This window comes from Mustela putorius, unplaced genomic scaffold, assembly GCF_011764305.1.
Source record: "Mustela putorius furo isolate JIRA1106 unplaced genomic scaffold, ASM1176430v1.1 tig00003962_pilon_pilon_pilon, whole genome shotgun sequence".
Classification (NCBI taxonomy): Eukaryota; Metazoa; Chordata; class Mammalia; order Carnivora; family Mustelidae; genus Mustela; species Mustela putorius.
The window spans coordinates 14,560,575-14,587,079 of NW_025422106.1; the positions used below are offsets into that span (position 1 = coordinate 14,560,575).

General features: G+C 54.3%; 1 protein-coding gene across 1 annotated transcript; it reads right to left on the minus strand.

Moving 5' to 3' along the window:
* Positions 1-625: 625 nt before the first annotated feature.
* CA4 (carbonic anhydrase 4) lies at positions 626-9,111 on the minus strand. The gene is made up of 8 exons (XM_045070163.1): positions 8,895-9,111; positions 4,498-4,551; positions 3,580-3,735; positions 2,793-2,938; positions 2,578-2,676; positions 2,244-2,310; positions 1,937-2,103; positions 626-916 (listed from the first exon to the last, which is right to left on the minus strand). Exons 1-8 carry the CDS (start codon positions 8,950-8,952, stop codon positions 722-724), a joined length of 942 nt encoding a protein of 313 aa, XP_044926098.1. The 5' UTR covers positions 8,953-9,111; the 3' UTR covers positions 626-721.
* Positions 9,112-26,505: the final 17,394 nt, after the last annotated feature.

Here is a 26,505-nt window from a genome sequence, read left to right on the forward strand (position 1 = left end):
TGCTGAGACCTTCCCTAACCCCCTTCCCTTCCCAATTTATCCTTCTTCATAGTCCTACGGCCCTCTGATCCGCTGCATGCGTATATTTCATCTCCAGCAACTCCAGCTAGACTGGCGACCCCAGGAGGGCCGGCATTTTTTGTCTGTCCTCCCTGACATATCTCCAGTGCCTAGAACATAGACGCTCAAGAAATATCTGGGCAAATAAATGAATGCCTTGGCACCTAGCTTCCCTAGGCTGCACCCACACACGACCTGCGCTCTGCAGCCCAGAGGAGTCCAGAGGAGACAGTGCTGGGCAGGGGGCAGAGCCCCCTTGGCCACAGCCCCACTGTGTGATCTCCACTGAGCCTTTTCTCCTTCCTGGGCTCCGGCTTCCCCCATTATACAATAAGGAGGCTGGATTGGAACTTCCAGGGCTTTCTTGGTGTGGGAACTCAGAGTTGTCTTTGCATCTCTCCAAGTGGGGTACAGACAGGAAGTTTATTTACAAAGGTGGGAGGGGGTGCCTGGCAGTCCCTGCTAGGAAGAACTTCCAAGACTCGGGCCCCTTCCCTGAAATGGTGGCAGGTTGAGGGGAACAGGGCAGGGATGGTTATGGGAACTAAAAATAGACCCTAGAAAGTTTTCTCCAAAAATATATCCCTTTAATCATCATCAAAATCCATGCTAGGAAGCCTGAGGAATAGAGACCCCAGGTCAAGTGTCCAGAAGGGATCGCTCATCGGAGGAAGCCAGTCATCAGGCAGGTGAGCGTGGGGACCAGAATGGTGGCCAAGGGCAAGGGCAGCAGCTGTCCTGGGGCCCGAGACTTGAACACGGGTCGCTGCCCCTGCGGCTGCAAGGGTCTGACATTCTCTGTCATACTCAATGTCTGCTCCTTATCATAGTATAGGTTCTTGGAGAAGGCGAAAATCTGTGGAAGAGAAGGGGCTCAGCACGAAGCCAGGCGCAAGCAGAGCTATGCTCCCTCATGTGTGACCCCAGACCAGTCCCCTTGCCTGTCCGAGCCCTCTTTAGGGCTTTGGAATCCCTGGCTCTCAAGTTTTTTTTTGTTTTGTTTTGTTTTTCCCTAGCTCTCAGGTTTTTGTGCAGATGAAAAGAATAAGGATGTAGAGTGCTTAGCTTCCCTTAGACAGGTGGACACACAGCTCACAGTTTTGAGGGCCCATAAGCACGGATCATTGCTGTCTTATCGCTGTTACTACAGAACGGTGGTTCTCAGACTTAAGTACATGAGCATCATGGAGGGGCGGGGCAGGGCGGGGCCAGGGTAGGAGGGGCTTGTTGGGCCCCACACTGCCAGGCCCCATCCCCAGAGTTTCTGATTCAGGAGGATTGGGGCGAGGTCTGAGAATTCAAATGTCTAGCAAGTTCCTAGATGATCGTGATGCCCCTGGACCAGGGACCACCCTTTGAAAATTACTGTTCAGCAAGGAAAGTATCACTGAAGCAGGGATTTGGCCCTTGGGTTCACGGCTGTATCCCTGGAGCCTGGTGTGTTGGAAGGTCTTGAGTACCATTGTTGAATGAATGGACTGTTTTTCCTACTGGGGCTGCACTGGTCCTTTCTCAGCGGCTCCTGACCATTCCCGGCCCTTCCCCCTTGCTCGCCCTCCCTCTCTCCCCAGGACACCAGCTCCCTGCCCTCACTGGACAAGTCCCACCTACTGGCAGGGGACAGCGTGGAAGCCTTTTCTGATTGCTCCTGCCACAGCCTCCCCTTCAGCCCTCGAACCAGGGATGGGACAGGCAAGAGCTTTCTTGTTTGCCATACCCTGGGGAGTGTCTGTGGATTCAACCAATAGGACCTCAGCTCCCTGGGGTGCCCCATGCCCACTGCAGCCCCAGGGGCCTCTATGAGGATCCAGAGGGATGGTTTCTGGGGAACTGGGCAGTGGGAGGCTGTAGGTACCCTGGGCCGAGCCCTATGTACCTGATCCCTGCGGAGCCGAATGCGCTCCTGGAACACGGTCCAGACAACTGTCTCCTGGCAGCCTGGAGTGGTGAGGGAGCCCAGGTAGCGGTAGTAATGCCTCAGTTTCTCCTTCTTGGGGATTAGGTCGAACAGGCTGATGCTCTCTTTCATCGTGGTGTTCATCTCTGGGCAGGGAGTAGGTAGGGAGGATGCCGTCGATTGGTGGGGGAAGCAGGCGGTCCCTGAGAGCCCAGACCACCGCGTCACCCTGGCCCTTCCTCTGTAGGAAGAAGTCTCCTCCCTTCCCCTCCCCCCAGCCACTCACTGGGTCTGGGGACAGAAGCCAGGGCCTCCACCAGGGGCTGGAAGCCATAATTCTCCTCAGATCCGGCCTGGAACAGAAGGGAAGGGGGCTTGAGAGGGACCTGTGGGGAGCCAGTGCCGACCAGAAGTCCATTCTCCTGGTCCATGCTGGGGAGGGCAGGCAGCTTCTGGGACTGAGGCCCTGAGAGCCTCGGGGCCCCCCACCTGGGGGTGTACAAGTTGCTGAGAAACAGAGGGGAGGTCAGGGTCCCCCAACCCCTTCCTGCCTTTCTGGAGTCCTAGACCTCTTGATCCCAAGAAGCAGCCCCTCAGCCCCTGGGGAATGAGAGTCCCACCTCCAGCAAGAAGGCCAGCACTGCAATCTCATCTTTGGGATCCTGGGCCTCTTTCTCGTTCCTCGATGTCCCCTTCTCTTTCTCATGTACTATGTGCATCTGGTGGCAGGGAGAGGAATGGAGAGAGGACCTATGAGGGGGTTGGAGCACCCTTCTCACCCAAGGCAGGCCCACCCGGAGCCCAGCCACGCGCCAGCCTGGAGAAGGGCCCTCACCTCCATGGCAAAGCGCCTGCCATCAAGGGTATGCTCTGAGCCCCTATCCAGCTTCTCGGACCAGTGCAGGTGCAGCTGTGTGGCCCGGTACCGGGCAGCCAGTCCTCCTCCAGCGATGGAGGCCTCGCCCTCCAGCAGCACCATCACTGGAGGGCACAAGAGGGGGCTGAGTCCCCAGCAACCCCCTCGAGCCCCCCACACATAAAGCTTTCTCTTCTGCCTCCCGCCCTTCACAGGCAACAGTCCTGGGCCGCAGGGACAGGATGGGATGGGGACAGGTGGTACAGCCCAGACCTGTTGCTGGCCCCCTGTGGCCCCCCAGGCCCGCCTCTCCCTCTGCAACTCCCCCTGCCCCCACTGCCCCAAACATGCACCTCAGCCCAGCCTCTCCCCTGTATCAAGCCTCTCCCTGATGCCGGGCCTTCTCAAGGTAGGGTCCAAACTCCTCAGCCCTGAGATGACCAGCCCCTGGGCCCAGTTCAGCTGCTCCTAGCCTGACCCAGGCCCACCCTAGTTGTGCTCTCTGCCTCCATACGCGATTTTCTGAACACTCCAAGATGCTTTACGCCTCTGCGCCTTTGCCGTGTTGTTCCCTCTTCCTAGGATGCTGCTTGTCCTCCACTGAAAAGCATCTCCCCCACTTCCAAAGCCCTGCGCTCTGCAGCCCCTCTGCAGCCAAGGTGGGCCTGGAGGAGCACCTCCAGCCCAGTCCTCTGGAAGTCAGAGATCCCGGGACCAGTTGCCCCTGCCTGCCCAGGTCCCCCCCACCCCACCGCCCGACACCCACCTGAATGCCCATTGTTCTGGACTTTCCACTTTTGCTTCTTGTCATAGCCAGAGAAGGAGAAGGGTCCCAAGTCTGGGTCTACCTGTGCCTTTGTAGTGACAATGTCGATGGGGGACTGGCGGTTCTTCTGGCAGTCTTCACCCCAGTGGCTAGGACCTGAGCAGGGAGGAGGGGCAGGCTGAGAGTCAGGGGCACACGCCCCTCCTCAGATTCAAGGAGGTGGAAGGGAGAATGCATGGAAGCTGACAGTGGAGCCCCCTGGAAGGGGGCCTAGGAAAAGACGCGCCAACTGGTCGTATAATCTGAGGGCTTGGAGGCGGGGAAGGCTGCCCTAGACATGGGTGTGGTTGGGATCTCGGGAGGGGGCAGCACTGTTCAGTCCCTGAAACACGGCAGAGGCAACCACAGAGCTGACTGCAGGGAAATTGTGCAACAGTTGAAAAAAATGCCAAGGACAACCTTCCAGGTCCACCCGAAGAGGGGTCGTTGGAACAGAACCAACTCTCCATTGAGCAAAATAGGAGATGCCCGGCTGGCTCAGTTGGTGGAGCATGTAACTGTCTCAGGGTTGTGAGTTCAAGCCCCACGTTGGGCAGGGAGCCAATTAAAAAAAAAAAAAGTGTCTCTATAACTGATGCAACTGCTGATTTGTTTGATAGAATACTTCCCCTCTTAGGGACAGCGACGGGAGATGCCAGGGAAGCCTCGGGTCACTCTACCTTCCCCGTCCTCCGAGCACCAGGACTGTGTATGTACGTGTCCGTGCACGCGTGCCGATGTGTGTTTGTGTTTGAGTAACTGATAGCTGACTTGGGGGGATCATTACCCTGATCCTTCCTGCCCTCCCTGGGTTTTCATTTTGACTTGGGCAGTCCCCCCCGATGCAGAAAACCCGTCCCCGAGACTTGCTGTACTCACCCAAGCAAGTATAGTTGGAGGCCTTGGCTTGAATCTCGTAGCACCAGTGTGACTCTGGAACAGAGAGAGGAAGGACATGAGGCCTGTGTCAGTGCACTTGCACACACACGTCTCTAGGAATAGACTGGAGCTGTGTGCACATAAGCAACACTGTGTGTGTGTGTGTGTGTGTATGTGTACGCAGTGGGTCAAAGACTAGGAATATCCCCAGGGTCAGAGACCCCCTTGGGTTGGGATGGAGCATCCCTGCATCTGGGACTGCAGGCCCAAAGGAAGGAGACTTGAGGAAATACAGGAATGGGGACGGAAGTGGTAGAAGCAGCCAGACCCCAAAAGTCCAGACCCGTAGCTGATTGACTGGTTACTGTGCCCAGGACACTGGTCCTCAGGAAAAACAGCCACTCTTGAGGGGCCTTGGGAGGCCCTCTGAGGCCCTCACCTCTACCCCAGGGCCTGGCCTTGACTCTCTCCTCCAGCTGCTGTCGGCCTCCTCCTCCTCCTCCTCCTTCCTTGTATCTCCCACCCCAAACCTGGAAGGGAGGTTCTGGCAAGAGGACAGGAGGAGGATTAGTCCTAGTCTCCCCTCCTGGGACAACAGAGCCGAGTTCAGCTTGGCTGCCTTCCCAGACTTGATCCGGGATGATGAAGGAGATTAGACGAGCCCTTCCCTGGAACACGCGCTCTTGTGTGATTAAGACCCGTTCTGGATTAAACTCTCACAGCCCACCAGGGACGGTAGTCAGGCCTTTTCAAACCCTGTCCCACCACCCTGCAATACTGGTACGTGGGGTAGATTCAGGTTCTAATCTCAGCTGTGGTTCAGGGCTGGAGAACCAGCACCTCTGAGAAGAGGTTGCACGGCAAACACTACACTAAGTGCAAGATTTACCCACCAGGGGCGCCTGCCAGGGCGGTGTGCCTTGGAACCTTCTGTGCTTTCTGTTCAGGTTTTCTGTAAATCTAAATCTGCTCTACCATTATAGTCTATCAACTAAGCGGGGGTACGGAGGGGGGGGGCTGCGGCAGTAGGGCGGACAAAACATTTGATCCAGAGCTGAAATTCTTGCTGGGCCACTTAGGGGCAAGTCACCTTAATCTCCCTGAGCCTCAGTTTTCTCATCCGTCAAATGGAGCTAATAGCATCCGCCTCTTCGGACTGTGGGAGTTAATGAGAGACAGTGGAGTAGTCCAGGCAGCCTGCAGCACAGTTAAGTCCCCAGTGAGTCCTTCCTCTTCCTGGCCTCCCTCCCCCTGGCCTCAGATCAGTGCGCAGATGGCCAAAGCTCAGGCTGGGCCGAGAGGAGAGAAATGAAGTGAGCTGGAAAGAACTCAGGGATGAGAAAATTCCTAAGAAAAGCACAGCTTCCCACTCAGCCTGAGATGAGGCCTCTGAGCACATCCGCCCCCTCCTCTGGGGGCTGCCTCCGTCCACCTCCTCTGGGGTCTCCGGAATGAGGCCAGGGTGGGGCAGGAGCCAGGAGGTGGTCAGGTTCTCTGGAGGGGAGGGGACAATCAGGTTCTTGAGAGGGGAGGGAACAAGGGGTTCCAGGCCAGGAGAGTGAGCATCCCCAGAAAACGGGGCACCTTTTCGCTCCAGGCCCCTTGGAGTCAGCTAGGGCTTTGCGTTTCCAGGCTCTGGGTCAAAGGCTTCACCCGCTGCTGCTCTGCTGCTCCGGCCTCTTTCAGAGTCTGCCAGATCCTGCAGTGTCTTCCCCATCACGGTCCACTCCCCGCCCTGGACAGGGCTCTGCAGCCCGCCTCCCATGGGGGGAATTTCTGCCTCCAAGGATCCCCCAGATGGGTCAACTCTGCAAGGGCCTGTGGCCACTTCCCCAACTCCCGGGTCCCCCTGTGCAGGTGGCCAGAGCTCGGAAGTTGGAGCCCGCTCACCTGATTCAGTCCTAGCTCCAGCTCTTGCTTCATCTCCGAAGGAGAGTTCAACTTTCCCCAGCCCTCCATTCTACCTCAGGCAGAGCGAACTGCCACTGGGCCAGCCAGGACTTTGCTCAGTGTCTGAGGAGACGATGGTTGGATGGAGCCCATTTGCGACCGTGAAAGCCTCCTTGTCAGAATTCACCCATGTCTTCCCCTCTCAAAGGTCCTGAAGGCAGACGGGGCCTCCAAGGTTGACCGGAGGCCCCAAAGGAAGCTATTCCAGGGGAAGCCTTGCTGAAGTCAGAGTCCTGAAGGGCGGACCCTCCTCTCAGCCTCCCCAGGGCCCATCTGGTTTGGGCTGAGCCATTCTCAGGAATGTGCTCTTCCCTGACTCTGGCTATAGCTCCTGGTTTTGTAATGGTGACCTCTGGTACACTGTCTTAATTGTGGAGACTTTTGACCTGTGTGGCTGAATGCTCTTGTAACTACCCTCTTCAGGAGGCAAGAGCCAGGAAAACAACATTGATGAGGTCAGGGGTCAGGTCTACGTCCCTGGGCTGAGGTGGCAGGGTCCCAAACCAGCTCAGGTTCCTGTGTTCATGAGAGGGCTGCCCTTGCAAATAATGACAAGCCTGCTGTCTCAGGGGGCCTGGGAAGGAGAGGGGCTCCCCATGGACAGATCTTGGCTCCAAGATCCAGGTTCTACCTAAGTGACCCACCTAGGTGAACCAGGAATGCAGTCGCAAATCCCACAACTATCACCAATTACCCAGCCACGGTCCCTTACCCTCCACTTGCCCCCCTGGACCTTTCTTGGTAATCCAAGGAGTTCTCTCTGACGGACCTTGCTCACTCTACATTCCCACTCTGTGGGGAAGGAGGAATCCTGGAAACCAGCTCAGCAAAACCCAAGTATGTCCTGGCAAAGTCTCAGCAACTCCTGGCCTGGGTTCTGGGGCCCCAAAGAGTCATATGACTCCTCTCCTCCTCCCTCCATGACAGCAGATGTTCTGGGTTGTCTGATGTGTATTCTGGTCCCTCTCCAGCCTCAAGTGTCCCAGGAGATGAAATGGGTGGAGGGAGACTGGTCCCGAGACAGTTTCCAGTCTGAAAGCCCCAGCACTTAATGGGAGCACAGGTTGTAGGAGGGGGCAGCTGAGATAGATTCCTGGCTGGTTGGCCCCAGGCAACCATCAGGTCTGGGGTGTCTGCCATGCGCCACTCAAGTACCACACCAAGCACTTACAACCACTAACTTACCTGAATCCTTAAAACCCCTTAAGTCAGCATTACTATCTCTATATTGTGAGAAAACTGAAGCGAAGTGACTTACCCAGGGCCACACAGCTACAAAGCAACAGAATTAATTGTAAAGTGTTTCTCTTTTTCTGAGTCCTGCCGCTTAGGTAAGTTTCCAAATTCCGACTTTACATATGAATTTTGTCACATCCCATCTCCCCTCTTTATTCCTCTCCTGGGAAGAAGCCAGTAATTTCTGCAAGGTTCCCTTCATCCCCTCCAAAACAGACAGACAGACAGACACACACACACACACACACACACACACACAGACAGCTAAATCTTTCCTACAAAAGGCACATACTCTCTCCTTCTCTGCTGCAGAGGGAGGACCTCACCCCTTACTCCACGACTCCCAGAAGGGACCATCTAGATTTGGAGAGGACGTTTGGCCAGCCGGACCCCAACAGGGGACCATCGGAGGGGTAGCTGAGCTGGGGACTGGCAGATCGGGGCTTCCTGCAGAGGAGATGGTCCCCTGTGGGGTCGCAGAAAAGATTCCTCCCCTGATCCCCATGCCCAGCCCTGGGGCTGGAGGTGCTTTCAGCTCTTTATCAAATATTAACACACAACTCCTGCCACCTCCCACCTAGGCGAATAATTAAGAGCTCGGCCACATCATTAATCTTTAAACGAAAATCACCCTGGCCGGAAAGACCGGCTCAGCCAGGGTCTCGGGTCTCCTAGTGTCCCCCCTGGCCACAAGCTCCCAGTGTGGCTCTGGGGAGGGGAAAGGGAACGACCAGGAACCCAAGGTGCGAAGCGGAAAAGCCAAAGCCTCCCGTGCTCTGGGCGGGGGGCAGCCCCTCAGCACTGAGCCCCGGAGGGACAGACAACGACGCAGGGACAGGCTGAGGACCAAAGGCGCGTGCAGTGCCAGAAAGGGCGAGAACGGCGGCGTGCGTCGAGGCGGGTCGGGAAGCATCCCCATCACTGACTCGCACTCTCGCCCGGCCGAGCGCCACGGGGCCCCGCCACCCCCGCAGCGGCGCACACGCGCGCACGCAGCACTCCGCCGCCGCACGTGGCCGTTCGGGAGCGCCCGGGGGTCCGCGTCCGCCCCGTCCGCCCCGTCCGCCCTCCCGCCCCGTTGCCACAGCGGTGCCCACGCAGCCAGAGCCCGGCGCGCACCCCGCGTCCCGCGCCCCGCGCCCTGCGCGCACTGCGGCTGGGGACGCCGAGGGGCAGCCCGCCGCGGACCGGACGGGAGCCCGCGCGGTCACCTGCGCTGGCCAAGGGCCGGACGGCGGCGAGGGCCAGGAGCGCAGGCAGCAGCCGCATCCCGCACAGGAGCCAAGACGCCGCCGAGCCGGGGGTCGCGTGCCGAGGAGGCCTCCGGGGGTGCCGCGATCATGCCGGCCCCGGGTTTTATAGCGGAGCTGCGACGGGAAGGAGCCCCGACAGCGGAACGCGGGTAGCGGCTCCTCCCCCTGGCGGAGCCTCCCCTCCCCGCGTCCTGTCTCTGCGCCGAAATCCTCCGCTTCCACCCCCTGCCGGGCCACCTTGTGCCTCGTGCCCGCACCACCACCACCACCCCGCCCCCGCCGCCAGCGCCGCTCCTCTCGCTCCTGCCTCCGAGAGCCGCCCGCCCCCATCACACCTGGTCTTCTGTTTGAGAACCGGGTGGTGACCTCGCGAGGTACTTGATCCATACAAGGATGGGTGCCCGATTCCTGTCTTTGATCGGTTTGGCCTGGACTCCCAGCGCAGCCCTCTCGCCTGAGTAGCCGTCCGCCAGGACCTTGGGCTGGAGGTGGACGGGTGGAGACAGCCTCCAGAGGATGGTGCAAATGAGGGAGGTGTGCTGGCGTTGCTTGAATCCGGTGTCCCCAAAGAGAGGGCTGGCTTTTCTCCCTCGGGCTGTGGTCGCTGATTCTCTGGGTCTCTTTTCTGTTTTCTCCCAGGCTGTTCCAAACTTAATTTCTAAGCAGACCAAAGACTCTTCTTCTAACACGGAGTGAAGACGCCCGTGAGCATTTCTGCGATGGCCAGAGGAGAGAAGGGGAACGGGGAGGGGCCAGACTGAGAAATAGATCCCAAGGGGCTCAGGGAGAGAAGAGAAGCTTGTGGGGTCAGAGGGACCGGACTGGCTCCTGTTGAGGCGCCCAGACCCCTGAGATGAGATGGGAAGAGAAGAGATAGGGGTCTGAGTGGACCCCTAGTTCTCTCATCTGCCAGGATCTTCAGAGGGGTGCAGGGAAAGGAAAGTTTCCTCGAAGGAAGCCCTGCATTTGGGAGGACAGGGCTGAGGGGAGTCATAGAGAGGAAGCTGCCTCTGGTCTCAGGAGGGGTACTCAGTCTTCTGGCTGCCACCCCCCTGCTGCAGAGCCTCTAGACTCTTCCATGATGGCTCTAGGTACTGTGCGTCCCACATTGGGTGGGGGCTTCCGTAGGGGTTTGGAAAGCTTAGACTCGGGTAGGGAAGAGGGATAGGGAACCAGGCAGTGGGCCTGGGCCCCCTTCATCAACAGGAAGCCCCTGTTTTCTGGTCTAGTCGCTTCCCTATCCGCTGCCAACCTCTCTGCTCCCACCAGCCTTTGAACCTAGGCTAGGGACCTCTGAAGAGGGATTGCCTCCCCTAGAACTCTCCAGGCCAAGGGCCTTCCTCTTTGGTGAGAGTCCTGGCTGTAACCACCACCGCCTGCACCCCCCCCTCTATCCTGGCCCAGGATCACAGCCTCAAGGAACAGCTTTGATCCTACAGAGAGGGGAGGGAGTGCCCACCTCCTTGGGTTTAGGGCTCTATTGTTCTCCAATGCTTTTAAATTTAATCAGCAGCTGAGCCCAGGCAGTCAGGAGAGGGATTCCACACCCTACAGCCTTTTCTGGGGAGTGGATTTACGTCCACAGGGCTATTCAGGACTGAGGAATGGAGCCGGGAGGAACCCTATTCCTGGGAATGAAATGCACTTCAGGGGGTCTGCGTGACCCCAGGCCAGGCCACTGACTGGCAGGAGAGATTGAAAACCTTTGGTGGGGTTAAGGGGCTACTGATCAGTGACTTTTGGACCCACCTCAAAGTCCATCCCTTTGGGGCCTCCCCGGGAGAAGAATGAGTGGGAGGAGCTGTCCCCTAGGTAATCAGGCTCTATGCCTGTGAGTGTGCCCCACCCTGTGAGTGTGCCCCCTACTATATGGGGGTGGGGGAGATGGGGCGAGCCAGGCTCTGGTGTGGTGTCCCCTGTGAGGCATGGGCTCATGTGGGAGGAGCTTAAGGATGGGCAAGTCTTCACGAATGTGCCTTCAGAGCCACCCCAGAGGCTGTACGTGGGCAATGTGGGAGGTCAGGGCGTAGCCTTATTATCTCCCCAAGGTTACACGGGGCAAGAGGCTCTCCACTTCTAGCTGTAACATTCCCAGCCTTATCTCCCAGCCAGCCTTGCTGTCCTGGCTTGCCATTAACTAGTGACCTGTCCCCGTCCAGGCCCAGGGCCTTGCTCCCCTGGAGGCGACAAAGCCCTCATTCAAGCAGGGATCATTAGAGCAGGAATGGGTCCTGTTGTGTCTCAGTGACTTACAGGACCCATAAAACCATCAGCCCAGGCCCACTGGCCCCAGCCCTGGCGCAGCCTCCTTCCTCTTACTCTGCCCAGGCTCCCCCACGTGTCCTGCATTCGAGTCTCTGCCTTTCCTCTAACTCAGGCATGGCCTTGGGCAGCTTTCCAGCTCCCCTCTGATTGCAGCTTCCTCATCTATAAAGTGGTGATCATCACCTGGCCCTGTGCCAATAAATAGTTACTGGGAACCAGCTGTGAGCCATCCCCTGCCCTGCCCAGACTTTCACAACGTGCCTCACGGTTCCCGGGTGCAGCCACTGCCCCTAGGCAGCCTCCGAGATGAATTACAGTTGTCATCCTCCGGGGACGTGCGCCCACACAGCCTGGTCCGGAGAGGGATGGATGGAGGCAGCGGCCAAGCTGAAGGGCTCTGAGGACACACCACCCTGGGCTCCCTCAGGGGCCAGCCACGTGCTCTGTGAGGACAGCTGAGACTTGGTTTCCCTCATCTGCAAAATGAAAATCATACCCCTAACTTCCCCCTAGGTGGTTGTGAGAATTCTGTGACCTGTGCCTGAAATGGGCTGGCCCAGGCTGATATAGGCGCTCATGTGACCATGACCTCTAAACAGAGGTCCCTTTACCTGGATTAAATCTGACCCTGGACAGGTGTGGATGTGGCCTCAGGTGGGAGGGGACACTGAGCTAGACCCCGGAAAGGCTCTTCCTGGACTCCCAAGACCCAAGTTGCGGGTAAAGAAGGTTGCGGAGGGAGGCTGGGTCTCAACTGCGTGGACACAAGAACATGAGATTTGGATTCAGCCCTTGGTGGGACTCTGATTGGTGTGAGGTGGTTCCCGGGGTTCATAGGTCAGAGGAAGGATGAGCACGTATCTCTAAACAGAAAACCATCGCACCCATGTTCAGTTGGCAAGGTGGGCAGGTAGAGCAGGCAGAAGTGTAGAACCAGCTTTGGAGCATCCAAATCCATTCACATCCCAGCCCCACCACTCACCCTTTACCTCCCTCGGGCTCCAGTGTCCTGGAAAATGGATACAGATCACACCTCCCTCACATGGTGTGTGAGGCTCCACATCTGTGATGCTGAGTAAAGAGCCTTGTGGAGGTCTAGGCACTCAGTAAGTGCTCAGTAAACCTCAGCTGTAATTACTAGCCATTAAGCAAATGCCCTTGATTGTATAGGAGCCCAGAGGAGTGGCGCCTAACTCAGCCAGTGAGTGGGGAATCGGAGAAGGCTTCCTGGAGGAGATGAGATCCAAGCTGAGTATTAGAAGACGAGAAGACAGAGCCCAAAAAGGGAAGGGAAATCCAGCCAGAGGGAACAGAATGAGAAGAGGCATAGGGCACCGTGGATAGACTCCCAAGGAGGAGGTAAGTATGCAGAGAGATAGGATGGGGGAGGTATTTGCCATCAGATGGATAGCACCTGTTTGCCGGGGTTGAAAGTTTGGACTGGTATTTCCTTTGATGAGGAGGTAGATCTTAAGAGCCTGATCTTCTAGGTCAGGAAACCTCTTCAGAGAGGATCACACAGCCCTAGAAAGGGACAGGGATCCTTAATTACTTGAGTTACAGAAGAGGAAGCTGAAGCTCGGAGAGAGCAATGACTCACCCAAGGTACCCAGCAAAGACAGCAGAGCCGAGATTTGAACACTGGTCTCCTGCTCCTCTCCCCATACTCTTTCCATGCCATCTCACCCTCCCTCCCCACAAACACCCACACCTCCCAGCCATTGGGACCCCCGGCCTCCATCTCCCATTGTTTTCTGCACCCTCAGAGCCTCCACAGATTAGCAGATAATTCAAGTCCAGGTTTGTGTCCCTGGGTGTTAAGATGAAACCCACATGCAGAAGAAGCCTTAATCAATATTCTCCTCTCCACCACTCCCCGCCTTGGATCTCTGCCATATCCTAGCAGAGACAAGAAAGCCTTCCTTGCCCGCATCTGTGAAAGCTGCTGTTTCTCTTCCCTTGTCTTCACGCCTACCCTGTTTCTCTGGTCTATGGGGGGAATCCAGGGAGAGAAGAGGGAGGGGGCATAGAGAGCTGGAGGCTCTCATGGGGGCAGAGTAGGAACCTCCTTCGTGGACGGGTTGGTGGAAACTTCTTCCGCTGAACATTCTGAAATAGTAAGAGCAGGAAGATGCCTGGGGCATGGTCCAGCAGAGGGGATGACGTCTGTTCTGCTCCTGCCCTGCAGAGAGTTCAGGAAAACTCCCCCAGGGCTGTCCCCTCTTCTCTCCGTGTCTCAACCACAGGAATCCAGGCTCACACCAGGCTGCTTTGGATTTTCCAAGTGTACTCACTTACATTCTGATTTTGTGGCAGAAGAACTCCGGAGAGGATGATGAGGGTGGAACCAGGTGGGGAAGAAAAGGCAGCCTTGGGGGAAAGGGGAACATTCCCTCCTCTTGAGTCAGGATGCAGCCACGGGAGGAGAACAGGCTCTTTCAGGTCTGTGTGTGTGTGTTAGCCTCTTTGTCTCTGATTATCCAGATAATACTTACCTTTGTAGACTATTTGGAAAGAAGCGGGCGGGTGTGTGTGTGTGTGTGTGTGTGTGTGTGTGTATAAATCACCAAAAACCTCTCTCTCAGAGGCAACTATTTTATAATTTGACATATTATTATATTTTAAGAAGATTTTATTTATTTATTTGTCAGAGAGGGAGAGGGAGACCACAAGCAGGGCGAGTGGCAGGCAGAGGGAGAGGCAGGTCCTGGCTAAGCAGGGAGCCTGATGTGGGACCCTGGGATCAGGACCTGAGCCAAAGACAGATGCTTAACTGACTGAGCACCCAGGCGCCCCTCAATTGGACATTTACAAAAAACAATTTTTTAAAAAGATTTTATTTATTTATTTGACATAGAGAGACACGGCAAGAGAGGGACCACAAGCAGGGAGAGTGGGAAAGAGAGAAACAGGCCTCCTGCCAAGCAGGGAGCCCGATGTGGGACTCCATCCCAGGACCCTGGGATCACGGCCCAAGCTGAAGGCAGACGCTTAACGACTGAGCCACCCAAGTGCCCCAATTTGACATATTTTTAAGAAAAAAATTTTTTTAAACAAAATAATCATCTTCCCAGGGCGCCTGGGTGGCTCAGTGGGTTAAAGCCTCTGCCTTTGGCTCGGGTCATGATCCAAGGGTCCTGGGATCGAGCCTCACATGGGGCTATCTGCTCGTTGGGGAGCCTGCTTCCTTCTCTCTCTCTGCCTGCTTCTCTGCCTACTTGTGATTTCCGTCTGTCAAATAAATAAATAAACTCTTTTAAAAAAATAATCATCTCCCCACCTTAATCTGTTTAATTTTTGTGTTTTCTCTTTCAGTCTTTATCTATATGCAAAACACTGTTGACAGAACGAACAGCTCAGTGTTATGCTTCTCAACCTTCACATTTCAGTGCAAACACGAGTCCACTTTACCTCGTAGCCCTTCCAACTGTCATTTTGTGGTTCCAGAATGTACCCAAGCTGTCCTCAGCTGACTTGCCATCTTGCAGGGACATCTTTCCACCGGAGAGGTAGAGCCAAAGACTGGGGAAGCAAACCAGGCATCCTGGTGCCTTCCCCCAGCTCCTCACTGAACAGAACCACCGTCGGTTTGGGAGAGCAATGTGGAGGTGGGATAAGGGATAAAGCAAAAGATTGGTGAGGGACTCCAGCCAAGGGACCCTCAGAGGCCAGCTGGAGAATCTGAGCCTGGAGTCCAACTCTTTGACCTCCGGTGTGCCTGTAAGACAGGGAACATGTGCGAGGGGGCTAGGGAGATGGGGTGTTCTGCGTAGATCTGGGGGGAAGAGAGTCAGTGAGGAAGAGTGTGCCCCTGGGTGCTTCCTCCCCTCGGTGTGTTTGCACGGCAATGTCCCTGCACTTCGAACCCATCAGGGCCTTTTACAGTTACGAGTTCTTCCTGGCCACTAACTAGATCCTTCCGCCCTGCCCTGGTTTTTTTCTTTATCATTTGGGCAGTGGGCATCATTTAATGACTGTGAGGTAGCATGCGGAGAGTTGGAAAAACAACTCTTTAGGGCCACCCTGTACCCGATTCCCAGAACGTTAGCGCCCTTCAAGGGACTTCCCACCACGACCCCTGGAGCAACCTCATTTCACACCTGAACTACTCTCAGATATCAGAAGGGAAACTGAGACAGGGCCTTGAGCATGTGTCAGCAAGAACCCCGCCCTAGCTCTTTCCTTCGGGTGTGGCCCCAGCTCCGCCGTGCCCCGGGGACAGGAGGAAGGTGTGCAAGCCTCAGATGGAAGCTGGGATTTAGCAAGGCTGTAAATTGCTCACCTCCTGCCTCTGGTAGGAGATACATGTAGGCACATGCGAGATGGTAAGAATAATCTGCCCGCCTCCTCCCTCACTCTGGCAGCCAAGGGAGGTGGGGGGCGAGTGGCTGCCGTAGTAAGTAATCTCAAAGTTAACTCTAAAATGTAGTTCAAGTTCAGTGAGCCCTCTGTGGGATGGGAATGGGCAGGGCTGGCTTCCTGAGTGTGGGACTTGTGTAGACACAGGGCAGCTGCACTTGTTTGAGTAGTCCGCTGTGGCCCTCTTGACATTTTCCTTTTTAAGATTTTATTTATTTATTTGACAGAGAGTGAGAGAGCACAAGCAGGGAGAGCAGGCAGAGGGAGAGGGAGAAGCAGGCTCCATCGCAGGACCCTGGGATCATGACCTGAGCCAAAGGCAGATGCTTAATCGACTGAGCCACCCAGGCATCTCCGCTCTAGACATTCTTGACAATTTTTGAATGGGGTGCTCTGTGTTTCCACTTTGTAGCAGATCGGGGTGGGGGTGGGGTGGGGTGCAATGGCTGGGCCTCCACCCTCCTAGGGCTGGTCAGGAACCCTGCCATGGTGCCTGAGAGAACCCATGGACCAGCAGCCCCTTCTGGAGCCCTCAGCTGGGTCACATTCTTCTGGACTCCACATGCTTCCAGTTCAAATCATGCAGGTTATTGGACATGTCTTATAGTGAGCATGTCTTAGAGTTTGGGTCAGACTGTGCATGGAGGCTACAGTAGGGGAAGCGGCTCCTGGTAGAGATGGGAGTGGTCAGGAGCTTCAGCACTGTGAAATGGACAGCACCCTTGAGGCGGAGGCTGAAGCTCTGTAGGGTCGGTGAGAGCCCCACACCCTCTCTGGTTACCCTGGGAAGCAAGGTGGAGGAGTGGGCCCAGTAGCGCCAAGCCCCTGGGCCAGGGCCACAAGCCCCAGAGGGTGGATGGGGCTCGGAGCCTGTGCTCAGGGGATCAGCCAGAGTTTGAGGTCAGGGATGGGGGGTACAGGGGAGGGACAGAGCCTGAATGGAGCTAGTCTAAGGAGGGAGGCTGGTATTCTAGGACCGTGCAGCCAGGAGATGGACGCCAAGCCGTGGTCCCACCCCTGGCGGCTCTTCCAGACTCTGGTTGCAGTGCTTGTTGTGACAAACCCTCCTGTTCCCGCAGGCCCAGGTGTGCGGCCTCCACCTCACACCTCAAATTGGAAGGAAAGATAGAGGCACCTCTGAGGAGAAATGGAGGTGCCAACCGGCTGTTCTGGGGGAGGGAGGCAGAGAGGTCCAGCTGTGCTGACTTGGTGACAGGGGGATGCTGTGGACTGGTTCCAGGAGACAGGCAGATGATAGGGTTCAGATTCCGTGTCTCATGGGAGGGAGCAGAGCAGCGTCGCAGCCTGGGCCTCCTCCTGGCAGCCACCCTGTCCCCAGAGCCTCCATGGCTCATCGTGGGGCACCCCTGTCAGAAGCGGGAAATGAGTGGACAGAGGCAGAGGGGAGACACTTGAGGGCAGCAGTTTATGGTCATGGGAGGGCAGGCATACCCATCTGCACCCCAGGACCAGGATGAGGCTTTGGACTTCCATTAAACATGACCCCATCTACACACAAGGCCTCCGCTCCTTACTGCCATACACCCAACCTGTCCCTCTCGTCTCCGCCCACAACCAAGCTCTAGGCAGTCCGCCAGCGCCCATCTGGGGGCCCCCTCCTGGCTGTTTCAGTCTCCAGGAATTCCTGATTCCATCTGCTCACAACACCCTTCCCGATCAAGCTTGTACATCCCTTCAGGCCAGGGTCCCAACACCTCCAGTTGGGTGGGGTCTCCCTAGCTTGGAGCCCTTGCCCCCCCCCCCACTCCCCAGGCAGATGTCCCTGGGTGTGGTCTTCTTGTCTCTTCCCAGATCAGCCTTTCCCATCCCTGAGGCCCTGAGCTCTGTCAGTTCAGGAACCAACCAGGTTGGCTTCTTCCACAGCTGAGCTATGCAGCCAGAGCTCGGCAAATATGGGTCAGTGAACCAGCCTTGTCTTGCTTTACTCACTGTGGGTGGTGTCACTGAAGAAAGGTGGGTCCGTATAGGCCAGTGGCTCAGGGTCGCCCCAGGAGGATTTCTGTGCAGTGCCTTTCAGGACCCAACTGCTGGGACAAACCCAGGCTCATCCAGCTGCAAGATGTATTGGCAATGTTATGAAAATAACGTGGTTGATCTCGGGACATTCTGAATTCCCTTTACAACTAGGTCTCCAGGCCCTGAGAGGGGGCGGTAATTTGTCCCAAGTCACCCAGCGAGGTAGGTAGACCCAGACAATCAGAGGGAGGCTCCTCACCTCCTCCCTTGTCCTTGGAATGTGCACGCAGCTGCTTGCCTATCCCACAGAGAAGCTGCCCAAAGACACAGCCTTGAGAGAGTAAGGTGTTGATGAGACCATCTCGATGGTGCATGTGACTGAACCCAGTGAAAGCCTTTCTGTAAACTCTTATGATTCTATCAGTGGGTACGGAGGTAAACTCACCATGCAGCCGGCCAAAACAAGCTTCATATGGAAGTTCCGTTGCTTATCAGACCAGAAAGGTTTGCCTCTTTTAACCTCTCTCCTTGCCCTCTGCATAGGGGGGGCTTATTTCAGATTACACCAGGGAAGCTCCGGAAGTTTCAAATTAACAGCGTCAGAGTTTTTTTCTTTGCTTTGCTTTTCATTTCTTTTTTCTTCTCTTTTCCTTTCCTTTTCTCTCTTTGCTCTTTTTTCTTTTTTTAAACAGTGTCAGAGTTTTTCTAAGACATCAATGGATTGGGGAGATCACTTTCCACCCTCCGCCCACCACCACCACGACCACAGAAAATCTGATCCTTTTGCAGCCCAGATCACAGCCAGAAAACATAATTCTCAAACTTAGCTCTAGTCTCCTCGTTCTGGTGTTGGTCAAGTGCAACCACGCTTTACTCCCAAAGACTTGAGAAATAGTAGGGCTGCTCTACTGGTGATGCCGGCCACGAGATGGGGGCTGCTGAGCGCAGACTGGTTCTGCGCCCCCCACCCCATGTGTCAAAGGCTTGCACTGGCAGAAAGGGCGCTGGGGAGGACCAAGCATGGGTAGCACAAGGTCAGCATGAGCTGTGGGGAAACACAAACACGGCTGGCAGGTCCTCAAAGGGTTACTTTTACTCATGGAGTTACCATGTGACCTGGCAATTCCACTCCTAAGTCTTTACCCAAGAGGAGTAAAACACATGTTCGGGCGAAAACTTCTACATGACTGTTCATAACAGAATTATTTACAGTAGCCACAAAGTGGAAATAATCCAATGTCTACCAACTGACGAATGGATAAGTAAAACATGGTATGTCCATTTAGTGGACTCTGATTCAGTCATAAAAAGATAATTCTAACATACTCTACAACATGGAGAAAACTTGAAAATCTTGAGCTAAAGAGAGGTCACCAAAGATCACATATTGCATACTTCCATTTATACGAAATGTCCAGGGATGCCTGGGTGGCTCAGTTGGTTGATTGGCTGCCTTTGGCTTGGGTTATGATCCCAGCGTCCTGGGATCGAGTCCCACATCGGGCTCCTTGCTCGGCAGGGAGCCTGCTTCTCCCTCTGCCTCTGCCTGCCATTCTGTCTGCCTGTGATCACTCTCTCTCTCTCTCTGATGAATAAATAAAATCTTTAAAAAAAAAAAAAAAGAAATGTCCAGAACTGGCAGATCCAGAGAGACAGAAAGTGGATCCGTAACTGCATGTGGCAGGCAGTGTTGGGGGGAAGTAGAAGTGACTGCTAATTTGTAAGTGGTTTTTTTCTTTGTTTTTTGGGTTTTTTGGGGCATGGTTTATGTGGGAAGGCTCACCCATCCCAGTCAGACACAGAGCCTATAAGCGGTTTAAGAGAGAGGGACTTCCTATTACTTGGAAAAGCTGTCTCTTTCTGGGGGAGGTTGGGTGGAAGCCCATATTTTTTACTGGCTAAGCCCTTGTGCAGTGCACAGACTACACCATGTCCATGGTCCTGCTCCTTATCACCCCAGGGCCACGGCCAAGCTAGTCTCTGTGCAGAGGTGAGGTCCTATGTGAATTCCCTCTTCCTGGTATATGGTCTGTGCCTGTCCAGCTGTTGGGCTTGGTGCAGAGGATGTAGGGAGTGTGGTGCTGTGTAGGCCCTGCAGGGCATGGGTCAAGAAAGCCTTCAGAAGGTAAAGAAAGCACCCCAGGAACAGCTGGGGACAAACCAGGGGCTTGTTGACTGGATCAGACACTTAGATAGACCCTCCCAGCCCTGTGATCGGGGTCCCCAGGCTAGGTTCCTCATGTGTTCTGGGATGCCCCATTTGATGACCACACTTGTGTGCCAGCAGCCGTGTCAGTGCTACGACGGAGCCATCTCTGCTCTCTTAAAGCTAAGAGTCTAATGGGTCACAGTGGCCATGCCTGGGACTGATGCCAGGGCAGGAACAGGGCACTAACTAAACCTCGGTGTCTCGAGAGGTCCTTCTGTGGCAGCTGATGGTAAAGCTGGGGTTATAAGGAGAACGAATTAACTAAATGATGTGGAGGATGGGACTGAAGATAGAGTCGAGGGGGCAGTGGTTGAAAAGCATTAAAAAAAAAAATGAAAAAGAAAGGCATTCCAGAAGGTGAACAGTATGTGCCTGGAAAGGCTCATGGAAAAGGAGAGAGTGTGGGATATTGGAGGAAGCCACAAACCGGTTCTGGCTCAAGGCAGAGATTGGGGATGTACCTGGCAGTTGGGAACGGGCCAGATCACAGAAGTGCTTGTGATTAGGACATCCCGATGACCATGCCACCAGTAGTGGGCAGGGGCCCCTCACCATGTGTCACCCTTGGCCCCTGAGATCACTTACACCTGATGATCTATTCACGTGTTCCTTGTGTTGCCTTTGCATGGGCCTTGATGCCCTGAGCTTCCCCTCTCCCTCATCATTGGGACTTTCTGCCTGCTGTGGGCTCACAGAGAGGGCATGGACCACCTTGGGTATGTATGGGGAAGAGGTTACTGCTCTGTTCACTGCCCAGCATCGCATTCCCTAACCTCGTCCTCAGGCACCCTGGTAGTGGGTTGCTTCTGGTTCATGTTGGTCAGGTGTAGATGTTTAGGCTGCCAATCATTCAATTTGGTGGGAGAGCTCCTACCTTGGCCTTTGGGGAAACCCTCTCTGGTGGTGCCTCAGTTTCCCTCATTCTGCCAGGCCTGCTGGAGGTGTTTGGATCCACGTTTGTCCCAACAAGGGCTTGGCACAGCAATGAGAAGGTGAAGCCACGCTCCCGGCTCACCGCCTGAGGGCCCAGCAGGGGTGGGATGCACCTGCACCTCCTCCAGCCACCCTCCCCCACAGCTGTGGGGGCTGACTGGCAGTTTCCTTTGTCTTGGGTGCCTGGCAGGCTGGCCAAAGGGGGTGCATGTTGGTTCTCAGGGGAGAAAAGCCCTGCTCTTGTCCTCCCCAGGAGGACTCTGTTATTGACGACCTGGAGTGGGTGTTACTTACCATGATGAGCAGAGGTGTTTGGATTTGACAGAGGGGACAAAATCTGCTCCTTGACGAAGGAAGAAGATGGAGAGCAAGGAACAGGGAGGAGGGTGTCACAGGTAGCTGAACACCATAGGTGAGTCCTTGGGCTTTCTCTGGGGCTTCAGTGACTGTCCCATGCCCTCTCTTGCCCCTCTGTCTTCCCGTCTGCCTAGAATGGGCCTCTTGGAGTCACTGTGTCATCCAGTGGGACACTTGTCCCCTTGTGCTGTGCCAGACAGACTGAGGAAACTCAGGTCCTGGTAGGCGAGGAGACTTACAAAAGGCCCCTGAAATGTCAGAGGTAGGACTTGAACCCAGGATTTTCCATCCCAGTCCACACTGCCCTATGTGGGACAAATCACTTTAGAAACCCTCTTTGTTCTCATCTGTAGGACACAGACGATGCTGTCTGTCTCCCCAGAGATGGGGCAAGGACTAACATTCATGGTTTCATCAAGGGCATCACCTTCCAAATTCTACCCTCAGGCCTCCCCCTACCGTCCCACCCATGCTGGCCCATTTCCGGACAGGGCAGGCCCTGCTCCCTGGCGCTGTGACCGCAGCCCAAGCCCCAGGCCCCTGCCCTGTCCTCACACTTGGCATCGCCCATCAGGTGGCAGGGCTGGGCTTCGTCCTCGGAGTGGGCAAAGCAGACGTTGCCGAGGTGCAGCAGTCCGGCCAGGACCTGAGCGGGCAGGAGAGGACACAGTGTGAGCTCTTTCTCCGGGGCTGGTGTCTCACCCTGGAAGGGCCCGTCTCCTGCTGAACAGAGTCCCAGTAACAGGGTAAGAGGAGACCCTCCTAACTGATGCCCCCTGACAAGGGACCCTGCCGGCACAATGCAAGCAGCTTGTATCCCATCACTGACTAGAAGGGAGGCGTGTGCTGTGACAGCGCCCACCATACCGATGGGGCCGGAAATAGTTAAATCACCAGCACAGACCACACAGTCATGGAAGAAGAAGCTAGGATTTGAACTTAGGGCAGCCTGACTTCAGCTGCCTCTGGGGCGCTCTCCTGGTCTTTCAGGTGTTCTTCTTGGTGGGACTTTGGTGCTCAGGAAAGCATGGCCTGCCTGGTCATTTCAAGACAAACTTCTGCAAAAGAATCCCAGCAGAGGGGCAAGCCCGGGCAGGCCGGCTGGGTGCATTCTGGCTGACTCAGGCTGCGTGGGGCTCCCCCAAAAACTTCCCTCTCAGGATTGGGCAGCCAGGAGAAGGTAGTTCCTGTGGGGCAGTGCCACGGGAGCATCCAGTTGGCACTGGTTCCTTGTAGATCTGTGTGTGGGTGAGAGAGAGCCAGTGGCAGACCGAGGGGAGCCCAGGCCCATGAAGGAGTAAAATCGTGTAGCTAATGTGTGGGGAGAGTTCTGAAAGTGTCTGTGGGGCAGTCAGTGCAGACACTGCAGAGAAGCATACAGACCTTTGGGGTTTCCAACTTCTTTCCTGGTGACAGCAGCCTGGATTAAGAGGACAACTCCCACCCTGGGGAGATCACTGTCTGATGGGGGAAGTATGGCCCTTCACTGGTGGTGCAAGGACCACCCTGGTTTCTCCCAGGGCACCCAGCACCATTCCAGGGCCAGAAATGTAACAGGAGCAAAATATTTGCCCATGAACAAGGCCCCCATTTTTTTCCCCTCTAAGCCTCAGTTTCACCAGAACTGGGGAAAACCTGGCTGCATGTGTTACTGCTCCAAGAGCTTCAAAAGGTCATGGCCAAGGTGAGACCACTGACATTGGTCTTGGGTTTGTGTGAATGAGGGACCATACTGTTCTGTCCTATTCATGTTGTACAGGTGGAGCAAAGGACCCGGACAGAAGAGATGACTTGCCCCAAGCTGCACTGTGAGGTTGGGGGCAGGGGAGGGGAGGGCCAGGGATGGTGTTCTTCTAGGACCTGAACTGTTCCAGAACAACTTCCTAATATGCCTCGGAATCTCGACCTCCCAACCACCCAGGAGGCAACCACAGAGCAAGGTCCTCCAACTCGGCAGGTGTCCCTCCTTCAGGTCCAGGGCCTCCCACGCATCGAGTGCACGACGCTCGGCTTCTGGGTGTCGAAGACCAAGCAGGACAATCGATTGGTTTTCCCCTCCAGGCCTTATGGAGTGTGCATTGGCTTTGGTTTGGAAACCCAGAAAAGACGGGGCAAGCGGAGAGCAGGTGGAGGCGGGTCCCCAGGATGCGGGGCATCGTGCCGCGTCAGCACCGCCTGGAGGAGGTACTTGAAGCCCGAGTGAGGAGGCCTGTCGCAGGGGCAGGGGTCCCCTGACTCCCCAGTGCAGTTGGTTCTAAGTCTGGTCAAGCCCGCCCTTTATGTCGTCCCCTGGCTGTGCTCAGAGGCCCTGTGGTCTCCTGCTCAGTGGTCTCATTAGTCTTACCGGCTCTTGTAGCCCGCCCCACCCCCCCCGGTTGAGAAGCCCTGTTTTTGAGAAGAAATCACAGCAAGCAGCCCTCTGTGCCCAAAGCAGGGTTGGGGGGCGTCTAGGTTCCTGAACGCCTGTCTACACTCCAGAACTCTGGGGGTTTGCCTCCAAGCATATTCCCGTTCTTCCTTGGTTGCCCATAATAAAAGTAGCATGACGGCCTTGCAACATTCACTACCAACCCCTCCCCCCACCGCCGCGTCATCATTTCTTCAGCTGGGGAGGGAGATAAATTAGAGTAATAAGATTTGAAAAACAAATTGCAACACCAAAAAAGCCATGTTACGTAATGCAGTGCCATTTTACAGAACAAGTTGTCAACAAAAATAGGACTAGTTAATTCTCTGGAAGCAAAATTAATTAAAAATTCACAGGAGATGCCAGAACACTTCACTGGGAGGTTTTAAGAAGTATTGGGACTCTGGAAAATTCCTCGCTGTATGGGTACAAATAATCCAAAGCTAAAGCTCCGGAAGTGCAGGTTTCTGCCAGAGTTGAGGGGTGCGGGCTGCCTGCCTCGCCTTTGCAGGGGCTGAGTGGGGCCTGGAGCTCTGGTGGGACATTCTCTCCTGTGGTAGTCATATCATGGATAAATTCAATGGAGGATTGGCAGGCAAAAAATAAAAGAGAGGAGGAATTTCAAAAGTGCAGGCAGTTCATTCTCTTCCATTCCAGAACTGAGCCCGAGAGGGCCAGGCCCCCAGCCGGTCCCAACTCCTTATACCTCTTAAAGTGCAGTTATTTATTTCTCCAGGCTTAAGGGCAGTTGGAGGTGTTCGTTTGTTTTTAAAATACCTTTTGAGGGGCACCTGGGTGATTAATTTGGTTAGGCATTCGACTTGATCTCAGCTCAAGTCTTGATCTCAGGGTCATGGGTTCAAGCCCCATGTTGGGCTCCAACCTGGGTGCAAAGCCTACTTATAAAAAAATTTTTTTAAAAAATATCTTCTGCTATTGTGCTGAGCATAGAATATGACCTTTATGAAGAAGCATAACACAACCTTCATATAAAAGAATATTACTTCAGTGGCTGGCTCATCTGGTGGGTGTATGTTTTACATTTTAAGAAACTGTGGGACTTTCTTCCAGAGTGTTTGTACCATTTTACATTCCCACCAACAGTGTATGAGGGTTCCATCTCCTTGTGTGAGGAGGTATACCTGGTACTTTTGTATCAAAATGAGAAATGCTGTTGGTATGACATTAGACTCAGCATGTTGGCATTTGTAGATGAAACTAAAAATCACCTATAACCTCACCACCCCCCATGCTTTTGCTGTATTTTCCTGCAGAATTTTTTTTCTAAACACCCACAAATGGAATGAAGGGTGTACCATGACTGAGTCATTCCTCTGCTATCAGATATTTGGATCGTTTCTGATTTTTTTAGTTTTTAAAATAATATTGCTATGAGCATAATGCTAAATAAAGTCTTTAGATTTGGTTATTTCATTAGGAGTGGAATTAGTTCATTCATAGAAGTAGAATTATTGGGGCAAAGGCATGAAGGTTAAGGTTAAGCTTCTCGGTGCACACTGTGCAGAACCAGTAAGGTCTATATGCACATGTACACGTACAAACACGTATGTGTGTGTGTGTGTGTGTCCTGGTCAAATGGACATATGAAATTAGCCATCATGGAAGTGAATTACTGATGCATTGCTACAGTGTGCATTAAACTTGAAAACATGATGCTAAGTGAAAGAGCTAGTCACAAAGGGCCACATATTGTGTGATTCCATTTATATGAGATGTCCAGATCAGGCAAATCTATGAGACAAGGATTAGTGGTTGCCTAGGGGATGAGAGGATTTGAAGGTGATGACTAAGGGGTGCAGGGTTTCTTTTTGGTTTCTTTTTGGGGTAATGGAAATGTTCTAAATTTGCCACAGTGGTGGTTGCACAACTCTGTGAATATGATTAAAGCCACTGAATTGCATGCTTTTTAAAAAATGTTCGATGTAAGCTTTATTTTTTTTTTAATTTTCAATGTAAGCTTTATGCCCAGCATGGGGCTTAAACTCACACACCTGAGATCAAGAGTTGCGTACTTTACTGACTTAGCTAGCCAGGTGCCCTGAATTGTACACTTTAAGTGGATGAATTATACAGTATCTGAGTTATATGTCAATAAAGCTGCTTTTAAAAGGGATGCCTGGGTGCCCCAGTCAGTTAAGCGTCTGCCTTCAGCTCAGGTCATGATCCCTGGGTCCTGGGATGGAGCCCTGCTGTGGGCTCCCTGCTTGTGGGAAGCTTGCTTCTCCTTCCGCCTCTGCCTGCTGCTTCCCCTGCTTGTGCTCTCTCTCTCTTTCTGACAAATAAGTAAATAAAATCTTAAAAAAAAAAAAGAGTTGCTAAAAAATATACCAGTCACTCATTGTAGCCAATAGAGTGGTATGTTTGATATTTGCTGGGTGTCAGCTCAGTGATCTTATTTTTGTCTGTGCTTAAAAATTATGAAGTGGCCTTATTTTTCTCATTTTATCATGGTCTCAGAGTAACCTTATCTGACATATTGCTTATGTCCAACAGGAGAAGAAAATACTTGGCTCTGTTTGACCAGTTCCTAGCAAAGCTGAGGTCTAACCGTGAATGTCAGATCAATTGTGAATGTCAGGGGCTGTGATTTTTCTTCCTCAGTAGACACTGAGAACCTCAGTGGGAGCCTCAGGGACCCACAGGAATGCAAGTTAGCACACTTGGGAAGGCCACAGAAGCTCTGGTCCCAGCCTCCTGCTGGTGTGAGCTTGGGCTCATGTGTGTGGGGCTTTCGGAGGTGGGGCCCCTAGGCTGGAGGAGAACATATGCCATCTGCGTTGTAGGGACCATTTGTACTTCCTGTGTCTGCTGCTATTTCAAAGTACTTAAAGGCGAAATGTTCTTTTACTCACTCTGCTGAGGAGGCCCCGTCATACTCCAGTGACTACCTCTAGCCGTCTCCCTGCTTTGTTCACTCTTCTAGGATTCCCTCAGTAACCCATGGAGGACCTGTAGGGTTGGGGTGAAGGGGAAGAGAGGGGAGCAACAGCTTTTTCAGGCCTAGCAAGAAGAGAACTTTTCCTGTCTTTGCTCTCCATTGC